Source organism: Lepisma saccharinum, chromosome 25 (assembly GCF_977018435.1).
Source record: "Lepisma saccharinum chromosome 25, izLepSacc3.1, whole genome shotgun sequence".
Lineage (NCBI taxonomy): Eukaryota > Metazoa > Arthropoda > Insecta > Zygentoma > Lepismatidae > Lepisma > Lepisma saccharinum.
Window position 1 is genome coordinate 49,185,371 of NC_139253.1, and position 27,563 is coordinate 49,212,933.

The 27,563-nt window shown below is 37.4% G+C and overlaps 1 protein-coding gene across 1 annotated transcript in view; it reads left to right on the plus strand.

Moving 5' to 3' along the window:
• Nucleotides 1–27,563, plus strand: part of LOC145978533 (N-acetylated-alpha-linked acidic dipeptidase 2-like) — a 59,534-nt gene that overhangs the window by 31,087 nt on the left and 884 nt on the right. The window contains exons 11-17 of the mRNA XM_083111185.1: nucleotides 2,891–3,019; nucleotides 3,864–3,955; nucleotides 10,687–10,777; nucleotides 11,141–11,273; nucleotides 11,896–12,012; nucleotides 17,417–17,498; nucleotides 21,655–21,747. Coding sequence (XP_082967311.1) covers nucleotides 2,891–3,019; nucleotides 3,864–3,955; nucleotides 10,687–10,777; nucleotides 11,141–11,273; nucleotides 11,896–12,012; nucleotides 17,417–17,498; nucleotides 21,655–21,747 — 737 coding nt within the window. The remainder of the gene's footprint in view (nucleotides 1–2,890; nucleotides 3,020–3,863; nucleotides 3,956–10,686; nucleotides 10,778–11,140; nucleotides 11,274–11,895; nucleotides 12,013–17,416; nucleotides 17,499–21,654; nucleotides 21,748–27,563) is intronic.

Sequence of the window (27,563 nt, forward strand, 5' to 3'; positions counted from 1 at the left end):
TATATGAATGCTATAACGTGTACTATTAAATAATATTAACAATTTCGTTCATAGTGAAAAGGAAAATGTAGTGAAATATCTAAATGAAAAAATACATGAACCCGAACGGTCCGTTGCCATTTCTGACGAAACGGAAAGACAGGAAGGTTGCATAGATTCACGAATCGGAACGCGATTCTGGTTCGCTTTTGTCCATTTCGAGCCCTCTGTCTCCGTCCTCAGGGTTGTGTATTTGTGTCTAACTGTTCATCTGTTCGTAATCCCCGAACACAGGGTCTGTTTGGCGAAGGCGTCAATGGGCGTGGTTCTAGTGTAATGTGTGAAATTATTTATCTGTAGCTCCACCTCATCTAATGGTAAGGGTAAGACCTGGTTTTGTGGCTCCCCGATGGCGTAGTGGTATCGTCATCGCTTTGTAATCAAGGAGTTCTGGGTTCGATACCCGGTGGAGGCACATAGTAGTTCGGATCCCACTTTAAACTGTAGGTCCAATCCCGATTAGCCTTACTGTGCATAAAGTGGATTTAAAACACCAACTCAATCAATCAAGACATGGTTTTGTATGTACAGTGCCAGGGAAGATTAGACAAATACACAATCGTAAGGGCGGAGACAGAATCAGTTTCCGAAACGTAGGCACGATTAGTAAGTAAGAAATAGTGGTTAAAAGTCCAAAAATTCAACAATTCAATCAATTTCCACTGATCAGCTATAAAGAAGAATTGATATTCATTATACAGGGTGTCATTTTAATGGCGCCCACGGACCACGGAAACCTATAGGACATCAAAACAAACAACTTTTCTCAGTAACATTTTTCTCGTTGGAGCGTCGTTTTGGCGCTACAGTCGTTCAAAAAAGCCCGTTTTGCCGCCTGAATGCTGGCAACCCAACCCAACATTTGATCGCATTTGTGACGTCATATCCAGTCGTGAAGCGATGCGTTACAAGGTTGCCAGAAACACACATATTCTGTGAAGAATGACATAGCTAAAATCAGCCACATTATGTACCGTAACACAAGACGAGAAAACACGTTCTGTAACCTAACAGGAAGTAAACAAACGATACGAAAAATGGTAGAAAGAAAATTGAATTCAAGTGGAAGTGGTCATATCGAATTTTGTCTCAGCTTACATGTAAAATACTTGAAAATCTAGTTACCAAGTTGGCATCTACAATTTAGTATATCCACTTCGTCCTTCTGATACTAGTTGTCTGTGACCCACTGAACAGATAACAAAATAGAAATGAAAGAACTCAAAATTCCAAAGGCAACACTTAATATAATGTATATTCAGGGCATTATGAGGCAAGTGACAAAATTGGTTGAAAATACAGGGATATAAATAGTAGTAAAACAAACTCTCCGACGACTGTGTTTATCTAAGCACCGGATACACATGTAGTAGTTTGCAATTGTGAACAGGGCAGTATATTCGCTACTGATTCATCATTACATTGGTACAGTGGTTGTCCGTGCTTTAGCCGTAATGTAACAACGTGAACCTCGGATACTTCCGTTATCAGCACAATAGTACCACAAGGCATCTGGACACAAGCCTGTAGATATCAACGTTGCAACGAGATTTGCAAAAAAATTGACATGTAGCTGGGCGTAAACAGCCACACATAAGCTGCAAGTCAAATAAAATGTATTGTTGTTGATATTTGACATGTAGGCTGAGACAAAATCCGATATTGACACTTCATTTTGAATACGTTTTTTTTACCATTTCTCATATCGTTGGTTCATTTCCCCCTTCCCCTGCGATGACTGCTGATCTTTTGGCTGGTAGACTATGATGTTCGGTCTACTGGCCGCGTTTCTGCTTCGTTTTACAGCTAATAATATGGTTGGTAGTTTGTTATTTTTCACAACATTTGTGTGTTCCTTGCAATACTGCCGTGCGCTGTTTCGCCGCAGGAAATGACGTCACAGATACGATCAAATGTTGTATTGGGTTGCCAGCATCCAGGCGACAAAACTGTCTTTTTTGAACGGCTGTAGCATCGAATCGACGCACCAACGAGAAAAATATTACTGAGAAAAGTTGTTTGTTTTGATGTGCTCTATACGAATCTGTGGTCCGTGGGCGCCATTAAAATGACACCCTGTATAGATATAGTACTAAGTTTGATACAGGACTGCGCTGATATGGTTAGCCACACGGACACTCATGTTCGATTCCCGAGGTGGAGGCTGGTGCTCACCATCACCACCACAATGTCGAGATTGAAAATGTGTAGGGCTCTACCTACACATCCTCTATATTGTTTCATGGCATGATGCAATGCTTAAGGAAGAGCTTTACCTCTTTTTTACGATTTAGTAAGTTTGCTATGATAAACCAAGAAACATGTTTCCAAAATACATATTAATAATTTCGTGTTCAATTGCTATATACAGTGCAGTGCGTTCGTTTTGGCTCTGGGCCGAGATAGCACGTGAACAACTTTGAACAACTCTCATAACACAGGTTAGTACTCGTTATGCAATATAAATATAATTGTCTACATGCTAAAGATATGTGCGTAAATAAAGCGAGCCGTTACGGCACGAAAATGCCAGCATCTGCACCATGTCACGCGCTATCTTCGTCCAGAGCCATAACAAACGCACTGTACTTCGTCCCAGGAGTGTCTTTTGTGCAAGTAGTATCTCTAGAGGGTTCGGCAAATGAACACGTGAAAGGAAAGGGATTGTATGGAGGGGCAACGCAGCTGCAATTACTCACCGTTTGCATCAGCGCGCGCTGCTTTGCTCCAACCACTGGATTTCTCCTATTCTCTATCGTTATGCGGGGCGAGACGTAGTGTAGAATTTCCCTTCCTATAATTTTAGAATAAAATACTGCTATATCAATCACTATGTATCCTCTTATTACAGGAGAAAGTGAACAAGTTAATGGAAAGAGCAGTTGCCCATGTCAACATGGATAGCTGTGCCAGAGGCCAAGTGTTTGATCCAAGAGCCTCACCATTTCTGGAGAAACTAGTTATAGAGGCCTCTAAAAAGGTTCGTAATCTGAGTTACTGCTAAATATGCAGTATCTCTATTGTTAATTATTATAAATCGTCACATATTAAGTAGAAAAAAGCAATTGAAGTGTACGACTAAACGCACGGCCATGAAAATAGGCAGCTGGGCAGAATTGCGCTGGTGCTACACTGGGAAAAGCAAAGCGAGAGCGGGACAAAAGTCGCTGGTTCCCGCACACAGTGTGGCAACGTCAACCGGGCTGCGTTGCCTAGTTCGAGCGTCAGACCGACCTCTTTCCGAGGCATTTTTGAGTTCCACTCGATACAGAACCGTGTGAACTGAAAGTTCTTTACAGGCCGCAGAAATGGTGTCCCATATCCATACGTCGAACTGCTCTTAAACTTCCGAACAGACGGGATTGTGCCCCGACGTGGCAACAGCGCAAACTTCTGCCACCCGCCTAATTTCATTGCCGTGCGTTTAGCCAGCATGCATCACATTTTACATATCCCTCTCAAATGTAAACTTTAGGAATCGATCCTCACAAAAATGCTCTCTTCCTACTTCTTGCTCACTTTTTGTTGTTGAAAATTGAAATGAAGCTTACTGTCGCTTTTCAGATTTAATCAAGAGTTGAAGACACGTTAAACAGACTATTTACTGTTGTAATATTCCATTATTATTCATGACTCATCGCTTAACATTTTAATAAGTTGCAGAGAAAGTAAATAGATTCGCCTTCAACCTAATGAACTTGATTCTAAATTGATAAAACGTAAATAATAGTTCTCTCCATGGTTAAGTGAATCAAACTTCGAAGCAACATTTTTATTATATTTTAAAATTACGTATATTTCGCTACATCCCTCTTACTTTACAGGTTGATGATGTAAGAAAAAGAAGTAAATCCTTATTCTATGCTTGGCACAAGTTCTATGTGGAACGAACTGGGAAGATATCTGATATTCCAAGGTACTATCTCATTACTAGACCTCGGATTTTTAGGCTCTAAAAAGTGTGGTTTTAGGTTCCTAAAATAGGTTCTAAAAATTAAAAAATAGGCTCTAAAAACCTAAAAATAGGTTCTAAAAATCTTAAATTAGACTCAAAAAATTCTGAACTAGATTCTAAAAAACTTACAATGGTTGAACATTAATAAAAATAATCATTAGGTACAATCATTAAGAACAACGTTTCAAAAGAACTATAAGAAATTTAATTGGTATCTAGAAAAAAAAACAAATAATAATTTTCTAACCAAATACTCATTTGTGTACATCATTTTCAAATCTATCCATTTATAGTAATGGTAATGCTTGTGCTGTTGGCAATTACTTGTTGATAAGAAAAATGAATTATGAATAATTTGCTGCACAATACATAACAACAATCTCTTCCATGTTATCCACAGTCAAACTCTGCCTTTTGTCTGTGAGGATCATCTTATAAGCTGAAAAAGATCATTCAACGGAATTGCTTCTGGCAAAAAGGAAAAAATGCACTGAATATACACAATATCATATTTGAGTTGCTCATCTTGCAAAAGTTCCTGTGCCACTGACACACACACCACTGTCTGTCGGTAGATCATTTGTGACTTCTACAACTTCTTACCAGTACCGAGCATAATACAACACTGCCTCCACCCATGTACCCAAGGAGTAAGAGGAAGGGGTATATTTGGATATCTTTCTGTGTAAGCAGCTTACTCTGGAGGTTGCTTTGCAGAACACTTTCTTCAGTGGACACCAAGTTATTCACTCTAGGAAAATCACTTCTCAGGGTCTCTCATAGCCTGTGCAAAGCATATGCCAAACAAGTAACATGGATTAATTCCGGGTAGACATTTTTTAGGACAGATGCCGCTGTATGCATGTAGGAGCCGGCATCTGTACAGAGAAGAATTTTCTTATCATCTACGCCATTAGGGTAAAGCAGTTGCAGACTTTTGTTCACAAAGTATGCAATAGTTTGACCATTAACTCTTTCAACTTGCTTTGAACACAGGAGATGTGGAGCAGACGAATTATCTGGGCTAAGTTTTCCAACGATGAGGTTGGCATTATACCTTCCTGCTGCGTCAGTAGTCTCGTTAACTCCCACCCAAATGCACGAGTCGCCTATGTCTTGCTGGACTGACTCACGTTTGATTGTAGCAATGATCTAAATAGTTCTTCCTCATTGTTGACTCCGATGGAATTTGTTCATTGCGGTATTTTTGCAATTCTGAAGTGCATTCCACGGAATGTTGGCAGCAATGAGAGCTTTGCACAAATCAGCCTTGAATCTGCTTTCAGTTGATGTTGATTGCGACAACATTGTCTCCTTTACATTGGTCTTCTGATCTGCTCTTGTTTTATGTCCAACACTTTCAATATGTTGCTGTATGTGACTTCTTTTTTCATGAGAATTCTGGGAATTTAGGAATGTAATTAACATTTGCATTCTTGGAAGGAAAGGTAATACTCGAATATATCAGAAAAAAAGTCAAACTAATGAAAGTAATAAAAATTAATATAGCCTATGTAGCTTGAGAAATATCTTCCATTATTGCCTTGAACGGGGAGGGCCATTTTAACTCTTTCCTACAAACACATATCCTTCTCTCTCGTAATGAAACATACTTTTGAGTGTGTACAAACACTCTTTACTTAATTCCTACATTTTGAGCCTAAAAAAGCGGCCTCCAGCTCAAAGAGATCAGATTACTGTTATAATGGTTATTATTATAATTGATTCATTATATAATTTTATCCCTAGTATTTAAAATTATAATTAATTTACTCAAGGTCCCGGGTTCGATCCCCGGCCGGTTCAAATCCGGGAACTTTTCTAACGGTGGAAGCGGCCCCGGCGCCTACCCAGCGTCGAATAACATGGGTACCTGGGGGAAACCCTGGGGGGTAAAGGCGGTTAGGGGCGTGATGCTGATCACATCACCCCCAGTCACGACCGGATCAAGAAAGTGTGGGGCGTTACCCCCACACCCCCTATACGCCTTCATGGCATGGTGCTATGCACAGGGGAACGCTTTACCTTTTTTTTTTAATTATAAATCCTAATGTATCTTTTATAGAAAAGTATGGATGGAATGGAATTTTATCTATATTGCTGTTGATAGAGATAGGGTTATTTCATAAAATTGATCCTAATCTTGATACGATATTTCATGTTGTATAGGCGTCTGGGTAGTCTGAATTGAAATTATATTTATTATTTATGGTTAATTTCTGATTTTGATATAATATTAATTACTAGATTTATTATTGTTGCTGGAATAACGAGGAGTGCACAAATTCCTTTTTCTGCATGATTACCGGCAGCAATAGCGGCAATTTCTTTAAAAATATATCCCTGTCTCTCCACAAGATGGAGCCAACATTTTTGTTTCAGTAACGCTCTCATGTTTCATGTTTACAGTACACATCTACAGACATTGAAAGATTTTTTACTGCCTAAAACAAGACTAAAAATGCGAGACATATGGATGTTTTTTTTTCTTTTCATGTTACAAGCAATCATAGCCGAACTACTTTCAGCAAGTATGTAAGCCGCGCGTCAGGCTAAGTTTGCAGCAGGTTTTATGTATCAATCCGCGCGATAACTGAGCTCAGAATCTTCCGTGCCAGTCTTTCCTCAACCGCCGAGCTGCTTACATCGCAGACACTGAGAAAATCCACAGTATTGCCAACCGCACAACACATCAAAACCCGCATGCATGTCAAATGGAATGTATTTTTGCTTCTTTTTGTCTCCTGAAACATAAAATTTTAAAAGTACTTTCTGCGCATATATTATTTAATAAATGTGTCATTAATATAAGAGCGAAATAACTTCTAAACATGAGAGCATGTGTGCATATTTCGAGCACGCAAAACGAAAAATAAACGGAGATAAAAGTAAACAACAATAGGCCCCTCTTGAATTTAATGACAAATTATTGTTTTTGGTTTAGAAAGAAATACATTTATGAAAAACGTGGTTGCTTCGTCCGCAATACATCCGTTCCTGTAAGACACACGCAATTCAAGTTATACCACCAAAAAAGCATGATTTGTTATTGGTGATATATACAATCAGGTGCATTGTCTGTTGCTATTACTCTGGTTTCAATTTATGAATCAATTCACTAAACCAGGATTCATATCTTGGTCTGTCCATTTCTTGCTGATAATCACCCTTCCCTTTCTTTGCGCGGAACAGTAAATATGCGCCTTCAACAAAGCTTTCATTGCGGCCAGTGGGTGAAAGAATAAGCCTCCCCCTTTCCCTCATCATCGGTTTCTTCAGCCCTGGCAGTGGTTTTGCATGGTGGTATACTTTCATGTTTTATTCCCCCTTCCCCCACCCACCGAGCTGAAGGACGTCTCGTCCAAATAATAAACATGTTTCTTCTCACTGAGATATATATTGTCATCAAACAACAAACAATCGTTTCCTCTTGCTAAACTTAAACTGCAAATCATTCAACACCCGTGATACAATTCGTGTGCACATTGACGGCAAATCACCTCACGCCCTTTTTTACTTTGATCTTGTTGCCGCAAAGAGGATTATGCATTTAAAACAACTTGCTTGACTTTCAAGAGCATTTCCCTTCGGATGAAGCCCAAAATAACATTCGGGTAAAACCGTGCGCTGAACAGGAAATTCAGCCATTCTCGCCGCTCTACAATAAACATAGGGTTAAAATAGTGGGATGTGCAACACTGGTATCACCGATTCCACGCGCTCTGCAACGCATTCAGTCCCGCTCGACTCGCTCTAAAGTTTCAGTGTCTCTTCAACGCAATACACATTGCAGTTGGCGAATCTGCGGTTCTAAGTTCTTCTGCACAGTGATTGCAACCGATCAAGTACATACCTGCTAATGGATATATTATTTTGTCTGTATTTTACAAATTAAATAACTGTTTTCTTGCAAGTATGCAGTTGTGTCGAAATAGAACCCTTCTCAGCGGAACTATATTCTTGCGCGCACGTTTGGATCTACATATGCGAAAACCTGCTGCAAGGTTGGCTTAGTACCCACGTATTTGTGGAAAAATTAACATGTGGAAGAGACAACAATGAGTAAGCCAAATCACTCTGCTTCTCCACTCTCCCGGTTCCTTCCCCCGCCACCTATTACCGCATTGGTTGTTATTCTACCTACAAAATAAGATTGCAAAAATATGGCGTAAACACTTTCCCGTTCATCAACTCAGCAAAGGAAAGAACATTTGCGATTAGGACAGGGAACAGAGTAATTGAGTTGATTGAGCAGAACACAATAATAGTATGCTCTTCGCAATAGTATTGCAATTTCATTTGTAGTACGTATTATGCGTTACCCCCACACCCCCTATACGCCTTCATGGCGTGGTGCTATGCACAGGGGAGCACTTTACTTTTTTTTTTTTTAGTACGTATTATGAACTTCTTCATGCAATGAACAAATATACAACTTATACCACTTTTCTTGTGTTTTTTCTCATTTTATTTTCGGAAACACAGTTTCTGTGTAATGCTTTAACATTCACGGACTGTATGTGCTAATGAAGAATTGCCACCTTAATTGTATACAGACTACGATATCTGTGATCCTACTGAATTGTATTTTGAAACTAAATTTACTTACTTGTTTGCAGCAACACTAACAAATAACAATTTTTCCGTCGTACTTCAGCTCTGGATGTTCACTTATCCAACTTTGTATTAAAACACTTTTGCTTGATTTATCCTTTGGCATTATTGCATCATATATCAAACAGAAGCCAAGAGAAGAAAACTTTACTTCATAAAGGCGTGAATGCTACACAGCACCGAACTGACGTGCAAGTAAGCAAAACCACACGAATCATTGCATTTTGAACTGCGCCGACAAGAGCGGCGCCGGAGGCCAGACATTTTGCTTTGTTTCGAGCTTTGAAAAGACGTCATGCACTTGGAGGGAGGAAAACCGACAGAGCATGTTTCAAACAAGTTAGTCATTGTATCTTTTCCGTCACTGAACAGATCAATTACCTGTGTGTGATATGAAAATTCAGCAAAAACCTTAAAAAAAGTTTAATTTATGTGTGTAAACATAAAATAGGTCCTAAAAAGCAAAATAGGTTATTTTAGGCACTATAAACTTCATCAGTTGTTGCGTTTTTTAATGAAACGCTGACGTAACTTGTTATTTTTTATTTACGTTCAAAGGAAAAAATAGGTTAAAAACCTAAAATACGAGGAATACTCATTACATAGGATTGTGGTGAAGTACATTGATATTCTAAATTCTTGAAATTCACTCATTGATCTTATGTTTAATGTGGGACGTAAAGCTCATGGCACTAACACTATGTATATGTGTAAACGTCAAAGTTATGGCGCTCAGTGCTACCCAACTACAAGTAATAAATTAATAATAATAATAAAAAATCTTACCAAGTATCCAAGATCCATTTGTTCCTCCAAAATTTAAGGTCCACGGTAAAGTTAAAAGTAAAGTTCCCCGTCCATATAGAAACGTGCAATGAAGGCACATTTAGGTGATGTGGGGGTATGTTCCTACACATTCTGGATCACGGCCATTTTGAAGATGATGTGATCAGAACCACACTCCGGCCGCATTTCCCCCCAGGTTTGCCCCCAGGTACCCATTGTTTTGAGGATGGGTGAGTTCCAAAGCCGCTTTATACGTAAAAATTCCAAACATTGGTTCACCCATCCCGGGAATCGAACCCACGTGGCAGTCAGATGCACCGGTTAGACCACTACGGCTCTAAAGGTTCATGAAATTGCTATATTTTTTTCAAGTGTTTTGGAGATATTTACTGCATACTTGGGCCAATGCCACCATTACTATTTCGTTTTGGAGGGCTTTTCATATACGTATGCAACCATATACGTATTCGGGCCAGTGGCGGCCATTGGGATCCAAAACTGGGGGGAGGGGGCAAGGACAGTTTACTTTCCCTTGGTAGATAAATTTAGCATCGTGCTAAAGCAAAAGTGGCAAAAAGTGGGGGCCAACTGCTCCCCTCGCCACCCTAATTGCAGCCATTGATTCGAGGGATGAAGTCTGACAGTCTGAGAATCCACTGTCTATGGGCTATCTAAATGTTCGACAGTTGAAATATAGAGAAGTCAAGATTATTGAAGAAAACTAAAATTGTGTTATAATCTTTTAATTTGGATTTGTCTCAATGCATAGTCCTATTTCTGGTGTCGGCTCAATGGCGGATGGCGTTAAGTGGTCGACTTTCGATTTCGCCATTTAAGTTCCCAGGTTCAAGTCCCGGGATGAGCACAGTTGTGACTGTCGTTTCATCTTATCATAACTCATCCTCATCGTCCCACTTGCCAAAAGTAGCAAAAAGGCGGCGCTATGTGGCAAAATTACAAATAATCCTTTTTTTGGTTTACATTTTTATAACATATGAAATATTTTGTATTTTGCAAAGATACATTGCATTGCAATTTATATAATATTTATATAATATAATTTATATAATATAAGTTAATATAAGTTAATAATAAGTTAATATAAGTTATTTATATAAGTTATATAAGTTATATAAGTTAAGTCAAGCTAAGCAAATGTTCCCAGATAACATCATAATTCCAATGATAAATATAATTATGAAATTTAATATTGTTGGTAGATGTATTGTCAACAGATCATTACCTTGTATTTTTACATTTGATATAACCTACATTTTTTTTTATAATTTTAGGGTTCCTGTTCCTGGATCTGGTAGTGACCACGCCCCTTTCATGTTCTACGCAGGTATTCCAGCTGTCGTTGTTAAGTTTGCACCTGATAAGGTAATACCTGGCATAGATGATGAAGATATAAAGTACTAAAAATTATTCAGTTGGAGCTGCCATTTTAGGAATGGGGATTATTTTCTATTGTGTTCTAAAAGAATATTAACTAACGTCTTTGAAACTACATAAAATTCAAAAGAATCATTCACTTACAACGTAGTAGGGATTAGAAAACATATATATATATATATATATATATATATATATATATATATATATATATATATATATATATATCTTAATATATCTTTCACATGTGTGTGGACTGTTATTGCTTCTAGATGAAGAAGATTGAAATTACTGCAGTGTCTTATTTGTGGAGTATAATCCAAGTAAAGTTAAGAAATTATATCATTTCAGTACAATGGTTCATATCCAGCATATCACACCGCCTATGATACATTTAATTATGTGACAAAGTTCATAGATGAAGGTTCATACATTATGCAAGGATGTGGAAGAATGACACTCTTATTGTCACTTGAAATTGCAGGTAAGACGATTCTTTTAATAAAGCCGAGCCGATTTTTCTGTATTTGAAGAAAAAATAGTCCAAACGTGTAAATTCCTATACATTTTAATCCTATGTTTATTCTAGAAACTACAATCAAATCCAATGGTACGGGCTAACGAAATAAAGATTTAAGAATCATAATGTTCACTTCTTGTGCTCAAACTCTTTTACTTCATGTTCTGTTTTTACACCATGATTATATAAAAAATTATGACTGTCATATTAATAAATGCTGATTAAACTAGATTAACAATTTCTTCAGAAATATCACATGTAATACATAGAGTTGCAAACTAACGAGGGTCTGACGCCACAGCCAGTATATAATCCTCTGTGAGACTTATGTTTGTAATTCTCCTCTCATCATTTGATCTTATCACCACCAGTGATCCTTATCTTCGCGATTAGGAAAAAGTTGCAGAAAAACGAAGTAAAATCAATCAACACATAGAGTGGTAAAATATGTCTCCAAAATAGACTGACTCGTTCTATATGCCAGAATTTTTTATTTCGCTCACAAATCCCACGGCATTCTACACAACACTATTTCATAACAGTTATTGATATGTGTGTGATAACTGTTATTTTCCTTGCCTTACAGAATCACAGATTCTCCCGTTGGATGTAGTGGGATATGTTAACGCAATTAAAAATACCTTCGATGTATTAAAATGTAGCAAGGCAGTCGATGAACTTGCATCAATGGGCCTTTCTCTAGGTATGTCTAAGTTTTTGTGCTTTCAGTCAATTTTTTTTTACCTTTCGAAAAATTGTTATCCTATGTGTGTTAATGTTACTGTCGCTACAAGAAAAAAGCGTTCGTTCAAGCAAACAAACAATGTATTGTATTAATATCAAATTGATTTATTTTTAATTATTGTTAAAGGAACATTCCAAATTCCAAGCTATTATGAGTTAGGTAAATATTTATGTTCATAACTAAACTTTATGAAAGTAAAAACCTGAGTCTTGTACTCTCGTAATACAGGCAATTTTATAGGAAGTGCAATTTTTAATAATGACTATTTTGTGTAACACTGCTTTCCTGTTGATTTATAACAACTAGTTATAGATAAAGATACATGAAACCTGTGGTTAAAATCTTCAACCATTAAGGTTCCACTATGGAAATATATTGCTTTTGACTGGAAAATCTCTTATTTTTACTTCTGATTTAATCTCGCAAAACAAACCATGCAGTTTTCATCCTTTTAACATCTTTTCAAAGCAGTTAGGTCTTTAGTCAAAAGAAAAAAAATATTGGAAAAAAAAATATTGGAAATATATTTTTTTGAAAGTCGTGTTGTCAGCTGGAAAATATAAAACTAATTGCTTCCGTAACAGGACCATTACTTAGGTACACCAATAAATATTTTCTTCAGAATTCAAATTTCAATAATGCAGTTGAACAACAATATGAGAATTGTTGAACACCGTTACCTAATAGCCTACGATACGGACACTATTACAAAATCAAGTATCGTTCGCTGCAATTGCCTGCTTGTAAGTAATAACATTTAATATATTTGACGCTGTATCACATCGCATACCGCATGCACCAAAATCTATTTATAGGCTTCTGTATGTAAAAAATTCGAACTAGCCAGTAGAACATTTACCACATTACAGTCATAATATTAGGGAAAATTGTTTTGTCATTGAATCAATCAAAGTTTCGTTGTTAAATGATGTTCCCGTTACGTAAGCTACAAAATATTTATTTATTGCTAAAGAAACTTAACTGGCGTGGTGCCTAGTTAGAGAGTTGTTTATTAATATTACTATTGCACGTGCACCGTGGGCCAAAAGTCATTATCGGATTCGGATACTATTTATAGTGTAAGAACGTAATATTAGCAAGTGTAATAGCTAGCCCCCGTGGCGGAGTGGTTAGCACGCCAGGGGTCCCGGGTTCGAATCCTGCCCTGGGTAATGCAAGGTTGATAAAGATCCAGGAACACAAATTTTAATGGGTTCTGTTGGGTTCCCCTGCAGGACCGAAACTTCTTTCTCGCACAATTTAAATTCGGTCCAAATTGCGTATTGTTTCATTGAAAAATGTTCCTGGACTGTATTTAAAATGATCCGGAAAACGTTCCTGGACCGCTTTCAAATTGATCCGGGAAAAAAGGTTCCTGGACCGAATTGAAATACTTGAAATATAAAGAGGTTCTTTACCGTCTAGTACCCATTTCCACTTGCTGATTTTCTCTCCAGGGCTGGAATTGAATTTATTTACAAATTCCTGTACCATTAAACCCTGGGATTGTTAACGATCCAGGAATTCATACATTCTAATGTGTTCTCTTGGCTTCCGTAACAAGACAGGAACCTTTTTTCTCGCTCAATTTAAATTCGGTCCAAGATTCGAATTGTTTCACTTCAATACGGAACTTGGACCTTATTTAAATTGATCTGGAAAAAAGTTCCTGGACCGCATTTAAATTCATTTGGAAAAAAGGTTCCTGGACGGAATTTAAATTCATACGGAAAAATGGTTCCTGGACGGAATTTAAATTCATACGGAAAAATGGTTCCTGGACCGAATTTAAATTCATACGGAAAAATGGTTCCTGGACCGAATTTAAATTCATACGGAAAAATGGTTCCTGGACCGAATTTAAATTCATACGGAAAAATGGTTCCTGGACCGAATTTAAATTCATACGGAAAAATGGTTCCTGGACCGAATTTAAATTCATACGGAAAAATGGTTCCTGGACCGAATTTAAATTCATACGGAAAAATGGTTCCTGGACCGAGTTTAAATTCATACGGAAAAATGGTTCCTGGACCGAGTTTAAATTCATACGGAAAAATGGTTCCTGGACCGAGTTTAAATTCATACGGAAAAATGGTTCCTGGACCGAATTTAAATTCATACGGAAAAATGGTTCCTGGACCGAATTTAAATTCATACGGAAAAATGGTTCCTGGACCGAATTTAAATTCATACGGAAAAATGGTTCCTGGACCGAATTTAAATTCCTACGGAAAAATGGTTCCTGGACCGAAATTAAATTCATACGGAAAAATGGTTCCTGGACCGAATTTAAATTCATACGGAAAAATGGTTCCTGGACCGAATTTAAATTCATACGGAAAAATGGTTCCTGGATCGAATTTAAATTCATACGGAAAAATGGTTCCTGGACCGAATTTAAATTCATACGGAAAAATGGTTCCTGGACCGAATTTAAATTCATACGGAGAAATGGTTCCTGGGCCGAATTTAAATTCATACGGAGAAATGGTTCCTGGACCGAATTTAAATTCATACGGAAAAATGGTTCCTGGACCGAATTTAAATTCATACGGAAAAATGGTTCCTGGACCGAATTTAAATTCATACGGAAAAATGGTTCCTGGACCGAATTTAAATTCATACGGAAAAATGGTTCCTGGACCGAATTTAAATTCATACGGAAAAATGGTTCCTGGACCGAATTTAAATTCATACGGAAAAATGGTTCCTGGACCGAATTTAAATTCATACGGAAAAATGGTTCCTGGACCGAATTTAAATTCATACGGAAAAATGGTTCCTGGACCGAATTTAAATTCATACGGAAAAATGGTTCCTGGACCGAATTTAAATTCATACGGAGAAATGGTTCCTGGACCGAATTTAAATTCATACGGAGAAATGGTTCCTGGACCGAATTTAAATTCATACGGAAAAATGGTTCCTGGACCGAATTTAAATTCATACGGAAAAATGGATCCTGGATCGAATTTAAATTCATACGGAAAAATGGTTCCTGGACCGAATTTAAATTCATACGGAAAAATGGTTCCTGGACCGAATTTAAATTCATACGGAAAAATGGTTCCTGGACCGTATTTAAATTCATACGGAAAAATGGTTCCTGGACCGAATTTAAATTCATACGGAAAAATGGTTCCTGGACCGAATTTAAATTCATACGGAAAAATGGTTCCTGGACCGAATTTAAATTCATACGGAAAAATGGTTCCTGGACCGAATTTAAATTCATACGGAAAAATGGTTCCTGGACCGAATTTAAATTCATACGGAAAAATGGTTCCTGGACCGAATTTAAATTCATACGGAAAAATGGTTCCTGGACCGAATTTAAATTCATACGGAAAAATGGTTCCTGGACCGAATTTAAATTCATACGGAAAAATGGTTCCTGGACCGAATTTAAATTCATACGGAAAAATGGTTCCTGGACCGAATTTAAATTCATACGGAAAAATGGTTCCTGGACCGAATTTAAATTCATACGGAAAAATGGTTCCTGGACCGAATTTAAATTCATACGGAAAAATGGTTCTTGGACCGAATTTAAATTCATACGGAAAAATGGTTCCTGGACCGAATTTAAATACTTTACAGATAAAAAGGTTCTTTACGCTCCAGAACCCATTTACGCTTGTTGATTTTCTCTCCTGGACTGGAATTGTATTTATTTAAAATTCCTGAACCTTTAACAGCCCTGGAGTAATGGAGTGTCCATTCATCAATTTCATCGTATCATCACTCATCCCTAGCTTCGCAAATTAGCCGAAAGTGGCTAAGAAAACGAAGTAAAATAAAACAAATCAATCAATCAATCAATCAAAAACAAGTGAAATAAAGGTAAAAAGTTGTGGGGTAGCTTGAGAGAAATGTTTATCCCCCTCACACACGTTAAGTGGTAATAATTCGTTTTTCTCCCGATAGATGTCGGTCTATCCCAAAAGTGTGGTTAGGAGTCGGGTTTTCTGATAGAGGTCCTTACCGTCCGAATGCTGCAGTCTTCCACTGCGTTGTGCAATGTGCATCTGACCCATTAAAACATTTATAAACGTGCCATAAAAATGACATGATCTGTCTATATACATTGTGAATGCACAAATTCACCGGGGCACGTCATTGCAAACATATGACTTGCCACCTCTACTATCGGATTAATAATTATGGATACTCGAGTTTGAACTCCAATTAATAATTAACCAGTAGAACTACATAAAAACGAGTTACATCAAAATTTAGCTAATTCATTTCTGAGTTAAGGTATGGTAACCATTTTCTTCCGAGTATGTCTTCGATTTTTTATCATCGTGAGAACAAAAAACAAGTTTTTTTTGGTGTTTTCCAAACGAACGCTCTCTTGGAAATTCTATAAATAAAAAAAACTTGTAGTGTAATCATGATGAAATTATATACAGTGAAGGTGGAAACGTTTTAAATACAATTATTATTATTTTTTTTAAAATCGCCCAAAAAAGGGTTTTATCAATTTTTTGGAACAACTTTTTCTTAGTATTGAGTAATCCTACACATACGATTTTGGTCTTGTTTTGAAGCTCTTTGAGGCTGCTTTTAAAACCCTTCATCAATTCGCATCGCGAAATCGATTTTATACAGATTTTTATTTAACGGAGTAAATATGTGCGTTGAACATCCGACTCACAGTGACAACCCACAGTTTCCACGGTTCACGGACATCGATCTAGCAACATTCCAATTTTCAACACACATTCATTACTCCGTTGAATAAACATTTGTATAAAATAGGCCTCGCAACGTGATTCTTTTTTTAAAAAGAGCTTCAAAGAGCTTTAAAACAAGACCAAGATCGGATTTGTAGGACTACCCAATACTAAGAAAAAGTTGTTTCTCAAATTTGATATGAACCCTCTTTTGGTCGATTTAAAAATTCTAAAAATTAAGAACTGTATTTACAATCTTTCCACCTGAACTGTATTTAATTTCATCAGAAAGGGACAAGTTTTTGATTTATAGAATTTCAAAGAGAGCGGTCGTTTGGAAAACAGCGAAGTAGCGACATTTTTTTTGCTCTCACGATAAAAAAATCGAATGCATGCTTGAAAAGAAAAAGGATCGGTTATCATAACTTAACGCATAATTGAATCAGCTAAATTTTGATGTAACTCCTTTTCATGTAGTTCTACTGGTTACTTTTTATAAATATACACCTGACGCTCTACTATACATTTTTTAATTAAATTAATGTAATAATCAGAACACCGTTGCTAATAAAAATATATTACGAAATAAATGTTTCGACTTTTATATGAATTCTGTCAATGAAATAAGAACTATTTTTCTTTGAGAAACGAATCATGTTGAAAATACCTTTGCCTTACAGATACAATTGAAAATGAGTTGAACAATTTGACAGCAGCAGCCGATTTCTGGGAAAAGGACAGCAGTAATATAAATTTAATGAAGTAAGTCGAAAATTGCTCTTTTTCATATTTACGATATTTCTAAGCACAAATGCAAGAGTTGGGTGGTAATATTAACACTCTCCCGAAAACAAAAATGTGTTAACTTTGCAGATCTGTACTTCCAGTTACTGTAAAGTAATTTTTATTAGAAAACAATAATTCCATCGTCGCTTGTAATGAAAGGGTCCCGGGTTCGATATGCGGTGGAGGTACGTAGTAATTTATTCGGATCCCACTTTAAACGTTAGGTACAGCCTCTCCGTGCATAAATTGGACTTAAAAACGAGCTCAAACTTAACTCAAACTTATACACTACGTGCAAGTTAAAATTTTGGTACTACATTTATGTTTTAGTAATGTAATAACTTTCCATAGTTACCTGTTCTCTAGAAATGAGAATGTTTTTATGTAACTTATAATTATTTTTCAAAAAGATTAAACTACATTCTAGGTAGCCACATATTTTACACATTTTGTGCATTTCCCTGCAAATCATAAATAATTATATATTAGCTACTATTTATGTTTTATTTTCTATTTAATTGGTCATAGTAAAAATTAACTAATCTATTTTTGAAGGAATTTACTGAAAAGGTTGTGTAAAATTGGAAAATTTATGGTAATAGGATTTTATAATTATTTAAATGAAAATAGGTATCAAGTGAAAGCTTCTACTTAGAAATGAGTGAGTTTTGGTTGTAAGTCCACTTTATGGACAGGAAGGCTAATCGGGGCTGGACCTACAGTTTAAAATGGGATCCACCGGGTATCGAACCAGGGATTCCTTGATTGCAAGTCGATGACGTTACCATTACGCCATCGGGGAGACCCTACTTAGAAATGATATGTGTTTCACAGACAACCTTATTCACGTCAATGAGATAGTCAAATCCAGCCCATATTTATTTCAGTATCATCCTTTCAATAGACTTGTAAGGTACCTGAACCCAATATGGCCTACCTAAAGTTTGCGATTGTTTCTAGTGGTGTACAAAGTCGGAAAGATAATACTAGTAGCAAGATTCAAAAGAAGGAACATTTCTGGATGTTTACTCAAAATTGGAGCTAATTTCAAATAATAACATGGGTGCAGGGAAGATTTTATTAAAAAGTTACGTTTAGGCCATATTGGATACATATGTACTCAATTTGGCATAGGCATATATTTTGTCCTTTCACATCAAAATATGCAACAGAAATTGTAAAGAAAGTGCAACTATGTTGTTTATATAGGTAGACAAGTATATTGATACACTTACATTTTATTTACATAATGTCATGTGAGATTTGCACAAGGAAATGAGATTGTTTACAAACCAATAAACAATAGAGTGGCATGTCACAATTTGCTACCAGAAGGCCTGGATCACTCATTACTGTCTGGGCAAATGAAAGGTCCTTTATCCTCTTTAGTGAGTTCCACACACACTAGGTGAACATAAGAGTAACAAATCTCTCATTTGCGCATGTGTTTCACGACATATTCCTATGTAGGCCTTATTGAGTACACCTTACATAGTGTTCTTTTTTCCTTCATTATAAACAGTACTTTAGATTAAAGTCTAAAATATTGGGTTGGCCCATAAGTCCTGGCGTTTTTTTAAGTGAGAATTTTGCGTGAAAAATAAAATGTGTTGGCTATGCGTTTTATGTTATTCAATAGTGAATTATGTATACTCTACAAAATAATGTGTTTAGTTTTTTTATGCTGATATACTTTTTGTTCTTTTCAGGTCATTAAAATGGAGTGTCAAGTTGACAAAAAGGAGCATTTTCGACACCTTCTGCTGTTTGAGTTTAATCGAGGTGCCATAGCCACAGAAGCTGCTCGAGAGATTTGTGAAGTGTATGGCGAAGAAGCGATGCCTCTTAGGACGGCTCAAAATTGATTTAAGCGATTCAAAGATGGCAATTTCGACCTCAAAGACATGCATCGCACCTGACGCTCCGTTTAGTTCAATGAGGAGCGACTGAAACAGCTTATTCACGAAGATCCACGCCAAACGACGAGGGAATTGGCAGAGATAATGGAATGCTCCCACAGTACCATAGTGTGTCACCTTCACTCAATGGGAAAGGTTCAAAAGTTGGGCGCTTGGGTTCCGCATGCTTTGAACGACAACAACAGAAATCAACGAGCCACGATCTCCGCCGGTTTGCTTGCCCGTCATCGGTCAACTCATGGACACAAGCAGCGACTCCTATATCAATTTTGAGCCGTCCTAAGAGGCATCGTTTCTTCGCCATACACTTCACAAATTTCTCGAGAAGCTTCTGTGTCTTTGGCACCTCGATTAAACTCAAACAGCAGAAGGTGTCGAAAATTATCTTTTTTGTCGACTTGACACTCCATTTTAATGACCTGAAAAGAACAAAAAGTATATCAGCATAAAAAAACTAAACACACTACTTTGTAGAGCACATAATTCTCTAGCGAATAACATAAAACGCATTGCCAACACATTTTATATTTCACGCAAAATTTTCACTTAAAAAAACGCCAGGACTTATGGGCCAACCCAATAAATACATAGTTGTAAAGTACAAATTATGAGCTATCATAACATGTACTAGAGATTTTAAAACACCTATCACTTGGAAGACGTAGTAAGTAATAACTTGACTATGCAATATTAGATCACGTAGAACACAATCACGAGGTCCAGCTACTTCGCTTCTTTGTCCTCAAGTTACTACACTATATCTGCAGTCAACAGGTTCAATCTCTGCATTCGGACAGTCTAAATGACATACTAAAGTCATTTATTGAATTAACCTTATAACTACTTGGGAAGAGCAAATAGGCCATATTGGGCACTAGGCCATATTATATGTTGAGTTGGTGTTTTAAGTCCACTTTATGTGCAGTAAGGCTAATCGGGACTGGACCTACATTTTAAAGTGGGATCCGAACCACTTGTGCCTCCACCGGGTATCGAACCCGGGACTCCTTGATTATAAGGCGGACACGCTAATAGGCCATATAGGTTCAGCTACGTACCTTGTGATGGCTTCAGTTATGCGTCCTCCTAAGTTCTGTAATATAGCAGGGAGGGCGGGGGTGGGAGCGGAAGAAAACTTTAGTCTTTCACGAAACCCCAGGGAAGACATCCAATGGCGTAAGATCGGGAGAGGTCACAATTATATAAAGGTAGAAATAGGGCACGGATTTTTATGTGGTAGAATCATGTAAAATATTTATGTATTTATGCGTTGAAATAGTGAAAATATGAACATATATGTGACAAAGATTTTTTAAAAAAGGAAGGAAAAGCTGTCTTACCTTTCCAAGATTGCATTGCAGTGGGTGGTGAATATCATCGTTAGGTTGTCAGTTGTGAAAGAATGACGATTGTCCCGGAACAAGGCTTTGTTACGCGAAAAGGTGCGTTCCACATCACAGGTTGTTAACTTTGCATTTTTAAACGAAGCCAGTTGTTTCACTGTGAATCCCTGTGGAAGCGATGCAGCAGATGTGTCACCGTCCAAAGCAGCAGCTACAGTACTCATGGTTTGGAAACCATGGTTTCCCTCAAATAGGGAACGAGCTTTTTGCATAATTGTGTCAGCCTTCTTCCCGCCTACCTTTCCGAGTGCTTTGAAGGCATTATCTACTTCATGTACTGCATCAGTCAAAGGCAAATCTGAGGTTTCTAAAGTGTCGATTACCTTTACCAGAAATGTAAAATTTGTTATTTATAAAGGGAAAATATACACTAATTATGCTCTATCGTTAAAATATTTGATTGTAATATGTGAAAACAACAAAAATATGTAATTTTATGTTATTTTAAAAGAGAAAATATGTACTAAACATGTTCTATCATTGAAATATTTGATTTTATGTGAAAATACTGAAATTATGTGCTAAAGAATTCTGTCAGGGTGTCCCGAAACACATGATTGGTGCACATACAAATTCTCAGAGGTCTGCTAGGCGTTAAAGAGATATGTAAGTACATAGAAATCCGTGCTCTAGTTATAACTCTTTGAGTGAGTTTAATATATACTACCCTGTAGTTTCATTTGCTTTTAAATGGCGTGCCACGACCTGTAATTTTCAATGAAGTCCATCTCAGATATTGTGTTATACCTTTATAATGAAATATGTTACTTATCATTTACTAATGAGAATCTGGATTTTACTATGTTTCAGTCCAATCGAAGTCAGAATGTTAAACGACCAAATAATGATGTTTGACAAATTGTTCATAATTCCTTCAGGACTTCCCGGAAGACCAAATGATAGGTGAGTGTTACTGTTTATTGTAACTGTGCATTGTCGTCTCTCCATGACTACAGCTAACACATTGCAGATATTAAACACGGAAAATGAACCCTGTTAAGGTTGATCGTTCTGTTATAATTCACAACCAAGCGTGATTAGACCAATGCAGTGAAACCACAGACGACCTTCGTCTGGTGCAAAACGGACAGATATACATCCTCGTGAATTTAACCCATCATGCTCCTCCAATAAGAACACACGCGCTGTGATACCGACGATTTAATCACCTATCTTGAAAGAGCTAGATTGCCCTACTACCGTATTCGCTTTAGTTTGTCGGTTACGATTTTATAACATGTTAATTGGGATATGGAAATCACCGTGCTCTACTTGAAAAAAAAAAATGTACATTTGGCAGCAGATCTGTCAAAATTTCAAACGCCCATATCTTCATTACCTACTACTGAAGATAGGCAAATGGTTTTCACTCAATGGAATCTGTTCGACGGTCTGTATAGTTGTATATGAAAATTTTCATTCCATGTATAATTTGCATGCCTCGTTACCATGGAAACCGTCCTAACAATAAGGAATTGAATCTAATTGTGCGCGATTGTAGTCGTTGCCATGGAGATTTTAATATATATTTCGATTGTCGAAACAATCTTAAACTAAGCTTGAAAAGGTGGTATTTTTTAAGATATTGACCAGATTTGATGTGCACAGCTTTTGAGCGCTAACATCAGCCTCATCCCCTTCAAGGGTTGATAACTTCAATTCATGGAATATTTCTATCATTCGTCAGGGGTCCCGGATTAGAATCACGACCTGAGCATGGAGTTCTTTGTGAGTGTCCCTTCATCAATTTCACCATATCATCATTCATCATCATCTTCGCAATTAGGAAAAAGTGGCAGAGGAACGAAATAAAATAAACCAAACCAACCACTCAATTATTCATAATTTGCAACCTGGACAGCTTGAAGACGCACTTTGGATAGTACTTATTGTCCGGTTATGATTTTAATTGGTATCATTACGGTTTTAGAGAAATTCCATTTAAACTTGGTGCAACGGAAATTACACACAAATAAGTTGTGATCGCGTCCATTGTAATCTACATACCATCAATTTCCTAATCGGATTATACTTGGTTTGACACTTATTAAAATTAATTAAAGAAAATTGTACTATTACTATTTAGGAGTAATCTATAAACACGCACGGTAAGAAAAACGAATCCACTTTTTTTACCCATTACAAATAATCCATGTACTACATTCAATTGTATTTTGTTTGGAAACGTCATCTCTAGAGTTCCTAATAACAGTATTCTATAAATCTTCCATCGCTGGCCTCCGTGGTGGTGTGATTAGAACAGCGCTCTACGACACCAAGGGTACCGGATGGAATCCCTGCCTGGGCATGGGTGGCCTTTGTGAGTGTTAAGTCATCCAGTCATCATTCATCCTCATCTTCGAACTTAGCTAAAAGAGGCAGATAAGCCGAAGTAAAATAAACCAAGTTTGCCATATTATTACTATTATTTAATAGTAATGGAGTTATGTAATGTTCCTTTGCTTCAGTTTAAACACAGATAGGTGTCTTGCGAATCGATGTACAGTCACCGTAAGAAAAATGGGGCACACAGATCCTCAAATACTGGCTTCCCTGTAATGTGTTCTTGTGTTACCTAATTCTACAGCCATAGAAAAGTTCCTATTGAATTTGCCTCATCGCCGTAGAGCTAGGCAACCCACATAAAGCAATGCAGGGAAGCGAGTATTTGAGGATCTAGGTGTCTATTTTTTATTGCCGGTGACTGTATGTACAGATTCAAGTGGAACCAGGGACCAAGCAATGGGAATCAAACCCATAATATTTTCATTTCAATTTCAACGGCAAAACTACTTGTACAGGGAATTTAAATTAAAAAAAAAAACAAAAAAACATTAGTATACATCTTCTCTCACGGCACATGCAAGTATATTTAGGCTTCTATCAAGTCATCTATACACTGAAGATTGGAATTGTTCAATACTCAGGAACCTGTGCAAGAAATCATATGAGAAACTTAGCTTACTAATATATATGTAGAGCTATATAGTAGATTATACTACTGATTTATTTCTGTCTATACTTCTAAGTTCAAGCAAAGACTTACTACATCTAACATGTCACAAATTATAATCACAATTAATTTTGCACTCCATATCAACTAAAATGAAACGGAATTGCATCTAAACCATGCTGCTAACTTGCTGTACTTCATTCATTTACTCTTGTACTTCAGCAAGCTATTGCCATGGTTACTATTTGCGTCGTCCCTTATAATATTCTAAACTATGTTCTCTTGCAGAGATTTATTTGCAATGTAAAAATCGAAGATTGGTTGAACTGACAATTTTACAGAAGAATCAATGATTGATAACTCCGCCATATTAGATCGAACTCATTTTTTTTATCAAATGACAAGGGGGTTATTTGGGGAGTCAAAAGACATTAAATTTTCCAAGAAAAGCAATGCTGTAATTAGTTTTGTGATAGCTGTAACGGTACAAAAGTTATTGACACCGAAAGATGTCAACCGCGTACCCACCGGTATGTCCTACAGGATGTATTCAATGTGGTTACCATCGTGACGAACACACTCTTCGAGGCGTGAGATCAATTCTGCATGGGCCCACATGAGCATTTGTGGGGGTATTTGATCACAGGCCCGCATGATGTGTTGTGGTGTGCGTTGCGGATTTTCTCGGAGTACAAAAGCTGTTTCAAGTAACCCCATAAAAAAAAGTCCAGGGGAGTGATGTCGGGATATCTTGGTGGCCATTGAACGTGGCCACGCCGGCTAATCCAGTGACTGGACAGCTGCAAATCTAGCCATTAACGAACCTCTCGTCCGTAGTGCGGTGGTGTCCCATCTTGCTGGAAATAACGGGGGAAGGTGTCGTCTTCTGTGAGAAGGGACGGAAATACTGTATCCTGAAGCAGTTCAAGGTAGCGCTGAGGAGTGAGCGAGGTGTCGAGGAAAATGGGGCCGATGATGCAGGTGCCCCATATGCCACATCACACCACCACCTTCGCACCGACGACCACCTTGGACGCGTCGAACCAGTGAGGGTTTGTATCACTCCAGTACCGGTAGTTCTAACGGTTTACCTCGTCATTGACATGAAATACGCCTCGTCAGAAAACACAATGCTCTGTGCGAACGAGGGATCTTGTTGGTGTTGGAGTAAGGCCCAGGTACAGAATTCGACCGTCTATCTGGGTTCTCCTCGGCTAGTTTTGATGCATTTGTATCTTATATGGATGCCACTTGTTAGTGTGCAGAATCCGCACAATGGACGGGTGACTGACATTATGCTCTGCTGATAAACGTCGGGTGCCAAAGGCGCTGACTTTGCGGGGGGGAGGCACCTTCTGTACCCCAAAAATTCACGTAGAAGGATGCATTACATATATATTTACACATATAAAATATTATTTATGCCAACCTTGTCCCCTCAAAAATGTATCTTGCGAGGACTATCGTGAACTCGTCAGTCGCTGTTTTCGAACGGCCACTGAGCTTGTCTGCCACACTTCTTGTTTCACGAAACTTGACAATCAAGATGCGATGGTGCTGTGAGAAATTGGAGGCCTTTCCGTTGCTGAAGTCGGCAGCTATGACACGGCTGCTGCGTTCCCCAGCTATCAGGATCACCTCAATCCACTCTTGCAGTGTTAGTGTCATCATTCGTTACCTGCAACAAACAGAAGGCGTGGCAATTTTCAGTCTCAATAACGTTTGTACCGTTCCAGGTATCACAAAACTAATTACAGCATTGCATTTCTGGGAGAATTCTAATGTGTTTCGATACCCCATGATCCTATTGCCAATTGAAAAATTTGACCTAGATCCAATATGGCGGACTTCATGATGGCGGCCATGTCCCGGAAGCACCCTCACACATGAGCCCCTTACCCTTATTTACCCAGGTTAAGTTGGATCTGCCATTACCGCATTCGTTTCAGAGAAAGAAGGGTGTCCTGGGACTTTAGAATCGCCCTGTATATTTCTAGAGGGGTTCTCATGTGGTAAACAAGCATCTCACATGTAATAATAATAATAATAATATAATAGACATATTACTCGTAATAAATTATTATTATTATTATTACATGAAAAGTTAAGAGACGGTGTAAAATAGATATTACAGCATTTCTAGACTACAAAGATCTATTCAACGTAGGAAAATATGTAAAAAAGAAATAGATATCACTGTCTAAACAAAACTAACCCCCCCAATCGAATCCTGTTTATAAGTTCGGCGAAAATAGACAAGATCCATGTTATGCAATGAATTGAATACAAGTATTTTGTTTATTTGATTTTAGTTCTGAAACATTTCAATTTTTTAAAGCAAAAAACTATTTCGGGGTGGAGTCCGGACTCCTGGACACGTCCTTGTCTAGCACTATGATATCTCATGTTCTGGTGAACTCTTTGCTTCTTTTGCCATATGTGTGGATCGAACCTAACATGGAACTGGAAATGAATACTAATCCAGTACTCTTCTACACTCTCCCTCTTATATGAATTCCCAAGGCCATCTTAGATTCGATTCTGTGACCTCCCCGATGGTGCAGTGGTAGCGTCGTCGTCTTGTAATCAAGGGGTCCTGGGTTCGATACCCGCTGGAGGCACATGCACAGTGGTTCGGATTCCATTTTAAACCTGTAGGTCCAATCTCGATTAGCCTTTCTGTGCATAAAGTGGACTTAAAACAACAAATCAATTACATTCGATTCTCATCGACATAAGCAGCTAGAGAGTTCACTTGAAGACTAGAGATGAGGTGCTCCACTGAAATGCTGTGTTAGAATAGGTAAAGGATCCCATTATGATTGTATGTCAAAAAGAATCAATCATTTTAACATTATATTATAAAACTAGAAATCATTATCACATCCAATACACTTAGCATTCGTTCTTGAATCTGCCTCAAGTTTTCGGAACTAGGGGAAATTAAAACTACATGATTGTACATAAACACGATATACAAATAAGTAATAGAAGTATGTACTTACAATTATTGACCAGAATTAGGTTTTCCATGAGTTGATAGATTTGAAGTTTATTCACGTGCTGTAACATGCAGATAGATTGTTTAATATTGCCAGGAAACCATTTCCATTGTTACTGAAAGAGAAATGATACAATCCAACATAACAATTAATTTTTATAAGTTGAGACCTTCTCGTTTTTATCTTCATTCACTCTTGCGGCACACGCACTTTGAACAGAATCAATCCCTCACTTTTAGCCATTTTCCTAACTTCCTCATATGTGAGACGTACTTGCAAAACGATGAGTAAAATTCTACTTTACCTTGTTCGTAAATATTATTCAGAATATTCATATAGGGCTTTCAGTACACTTTGAAAGGGATTGGTCTTGTTTTCAGTAAAGTAGATATCAAACTGTGATTGGTTAAACGTTTCTTATCTGCCAAAACGGCAGCGAATGATAAAAATGGTGTAACGTTCCTGGCTTCTTGTATGTCACTGGAGAACAGTGAAAGGCTATGAGAACTCTCTGAACGAAATTCGAGTGCCATTTGCGAAAGGTGTAGACAGATGAATTCCTCTACTGTGTCTTGCGTCTTTGAATTTATAAATAAATGCTTATGTTCCCGCATTGATAGTCTGAAATAAACAGTTTTATCACATAGCAGGCCATTTGCTTTGCAAATAACATGTGAGTACTTGCAAACTTATTAATTCTATGTTGTACACAAGTATCACCCCGCGAGGTTTCATAGAAAACAGCAGTTTATCATGTAGTAATA